The 3,000-nt window shown below is 38.8% G+C and overlaps 1 protein-coding gene across 1 annotated transcript in view; it reads left to right on the top strand.

The window, feature by feature from the left end:
- The window catches only part of akna (AT-hook transcription factor), a gene marked incomplete in the record, with an annotated part of 20,183 nt that overhangs the window by 681 nt on the left and 16,502 nt on the right, over positions 1 to 3,000 (top strand). The window contains 1 exon segment of the mRNA XM_014024824.1: positions 1,539 to 2,185. Coding sequence (XP_013880278.1) covers positions 1,717 to 2,185 — 469 coding nt within the window.

The raw sequence follows: 3,000 nt of genomic DNA on the forward strand, positions 1-3,000 counted from the left end.
AACCTCTGTTACAACTGGAGCGGAAACTTCAAAAACATTTAGCAGGTTTTTATTGTCTGCCTTGTTATCCTGAAGGGATTCTCTGTCATATCTGCGTCACTTTGTCCTTGTTTCTGTGGTTCGGTTCTGGTCAGAACTGGGCTCAGTTTGTGAAAGCTGGAACAGTTTTCCTCTGATTTATGTGACAGGTTATCATCGATCTCTCTCCAGTTGTTTTGTTGTTCCTTCACCTGTCCGACTCAGATGGACTCTTGTTTTATGGTGATTATCAGGAGCCCAGTTCTGCAGACGGATACAGGTTCTAAGCCCCCCTGTCGGGTTTAGATCAGCTTAGTGACCCCCCCACCTGCCAGCAGGGATAAACCTTTAGTTCTTCTAGAAACAACAAGTGAATTTATGAATAAACAATTAGAAAACTATTGTTTACTTCAAATAACTGCTGTATTGGTTTAATTTTGAGGTGTAGCACAGAAACGAAAGCAGCAGAGATGAAAAATAATCATACAAATACTTATAAACTATAGCTTTAATTTAAGCTTTGTTTAAAAATTAATTGTCTTGTGACCAAGATCGTCTTCTGTTGAGTAACGATAGTCGAACTCTGAAAATAACTTTTAGAATTTATTTGCAGCATTTTGAGCTGTGCATAAGTTTAAAAATGCTAAATCTTTCACAGTGATGTCAAACGTTATACGAAGAGATTTCCTGTCAGCTAGCAGAGAAAAACAGTCCGTTTCAAACAAAATTATAAGAGAATTAAAGGGATCATTTCTTAAGAAACCTGTTGGAAAACTTTGCTTTAAATGTATACTTGAAAMATTTTAAGATGCTAGACTGAAAGATTGCTAAATTAAATGTCAGGGACTATTTTTCTAGTGCAAATATCAAATTGTGACAAATATTTTACTCTATTTCAATTAGTGTACTCTTATCTGTAAACATTTATGACTCATTTAAAGATGTTAATAAAAATAGATATTTTTTGTAAATAGGGATAAAGGATTAAAGTGATTCCTTATTGACAAAACATTTGTAGAAATGAGCTGAAATTAGAAGAGGCCAGGTAAAAGTAGCAAAAGGCTACATGATGTTAGCAAAGGTTCAGCAGCTTGGTTGCCAAAAGAAGCAGAAACTAAAACAAGTGTTAGCATTAGTCAAATTAGCATTAGTAGAACTAGCATTAGTAATATTAGCATCAGTAGAACTAGCATTAGTAATATTAGCATCAGTAGAACTAGCATTAGTAATATTAGCATCAGTAGAACTAGCATTAGTAATATTAGCATCAGTTGAACTAGCATTAGTAATATTAGCATCAGTTGAACTAGCATTAGTAATATTAGCATCAGTTGAACTAGCATTAGCAGCATTAGCATTAGTCATATTAGCATCAATAGAAATAGCATTAGCAGCAGAATTAGTAGCATTAGTCGTCAGAATTTAACTCCCTTTAACCTGTAAATTATTTTGTATGTTGGTAAATGTCTCAACTTGAGTTGGTTTGATCGTCTCTTGTGTTTCTGGTTCTCTACCTGTAGCTTCTTCTGATCCTCAGTCCTGAAGAGTAGAGGTCCACGAGTCTGTAGTTCACCAGGATAGATGATGGTTAGATGATGGTTCTGAAGCTGCTCCTCCTTCCAAACCCAGAGGAGCTGAAAATGATGCAGGAGGTCCCTGTCCCTGGCTGAGACCCGAGAGCTTCTGTGGTTTACAGAAATGGAAACGAGAAGGAAAACAACACCGGGGATCCTCACATGGACCCCAGCTCCTCCAGCGCTGAACTCCTCCTCATCATCATCAGAGGACAAAGATGATTTCTTTTCCCAGATGGACGAGAACGGTGTCATCGGACTGTCAGACTTGGAGGAGGCGGAGTCGGGCCACCCCCCTGAGGGTCCTGAACCTCTCGGCCCGGGAGCTTTTCGGCCTGGTCATTTCACACCAGACTTCTCTAAAGTTGAACCCAGAGTTTATTTCCCCAAAGGAGGCTACAAACCCCCGAGAAGCCAACAGTCACTGGTGTCGCCGGAGGCCCACATCGCCTTTAAATCCCCGGCCGACATCGTGATGGAGGTTCTTTTTGACAGCGACGGATCCTCCACGCCGACCAATGCCGCTACTTTCATCGTCCCGCCGGAGTTCAGGTGTCGACAGCAGGCCTCCACCCTCCTCCAGCAGCTGCAGGTACCAGCAGAACTACGACCCAAACAGAACCCCAGACTTGGTTTTCAGAGGGCTGAATAATTGACTGCTGAAATTAGCCAAAGAAGCTAAAACTGAGTTATTAAAGCTAAAATAAACAAAAAAAGTAGTAAAGGGCTAGCTAAAAGACATTAAGAGCAAAAATCTATTTAAAAGCTAAATTTAAAAAAATTAAGTAAAAGTAGCAAAAGGCTAAATATTACCAAATGGCTATATCAGCTTGGTAGCTAAAATTAGCATCAGTAGAAGTAGTATCAACAGTAGCAAAATTGGCATCAGTTGTCTAATTGATGCTAATCCTAGCATCCTAGCACAAGAGGTATTAGCATTAGTAAAATTAGCATCAGTAGAAGTAGTATCAACAGTAGCAAAATTGGCATCAGTTGTCTAATTGATGCTAATCCTAGCATCCTAGCACAAGAGGTATTAGCATTAGTAAAATTAGCATCAGTTGAACTAGCTTTGGCATTTTTACCTGTAGCAAAATTAGCATCAGCATAACTAACACAAGCAGTTTTAGCAGTAGCAAATTTAGCTTCAGTTGTTTGATGCTAATCCTAGCATCCTAGCACAAGAGGTATTAGCATTAGTAAAATTAGCATCAGTTGAACTAGCTTTGGCATTTTTACCTGTAGCAAAATTAGCATCAGCATAACTAACACAAGCAGTTTTAGCAGTAGCAAATTTAGCTTCAGTTGTTTGATGCTAATCCTAGCATCCTAGCACAAGAGGTATTAGTATTAGTAAAATTAGCATCAGATAAACTAGAATTAGCAGTTCTACCTGTAGCAAAATTAG

This window comes from Austrofundulus limnaeus, unplaced genomic scaffold (assembly GCF_001266775.1).
Source record: "Austrofundulus limnaeus strain Quisiro unplaced genomic scaffold, Austrofundulus_limnaeus-1.0 Scaffold441, whole genome shotgun sequence".
In the NCBI taxonomy this organism is placed as follows: Eukaryota; Metazoa; Chordata; class Actinopteri; order Cyprinodontiformes; family Rivulidae; genus Austrofundulus; species Austrofundulus limnaeus.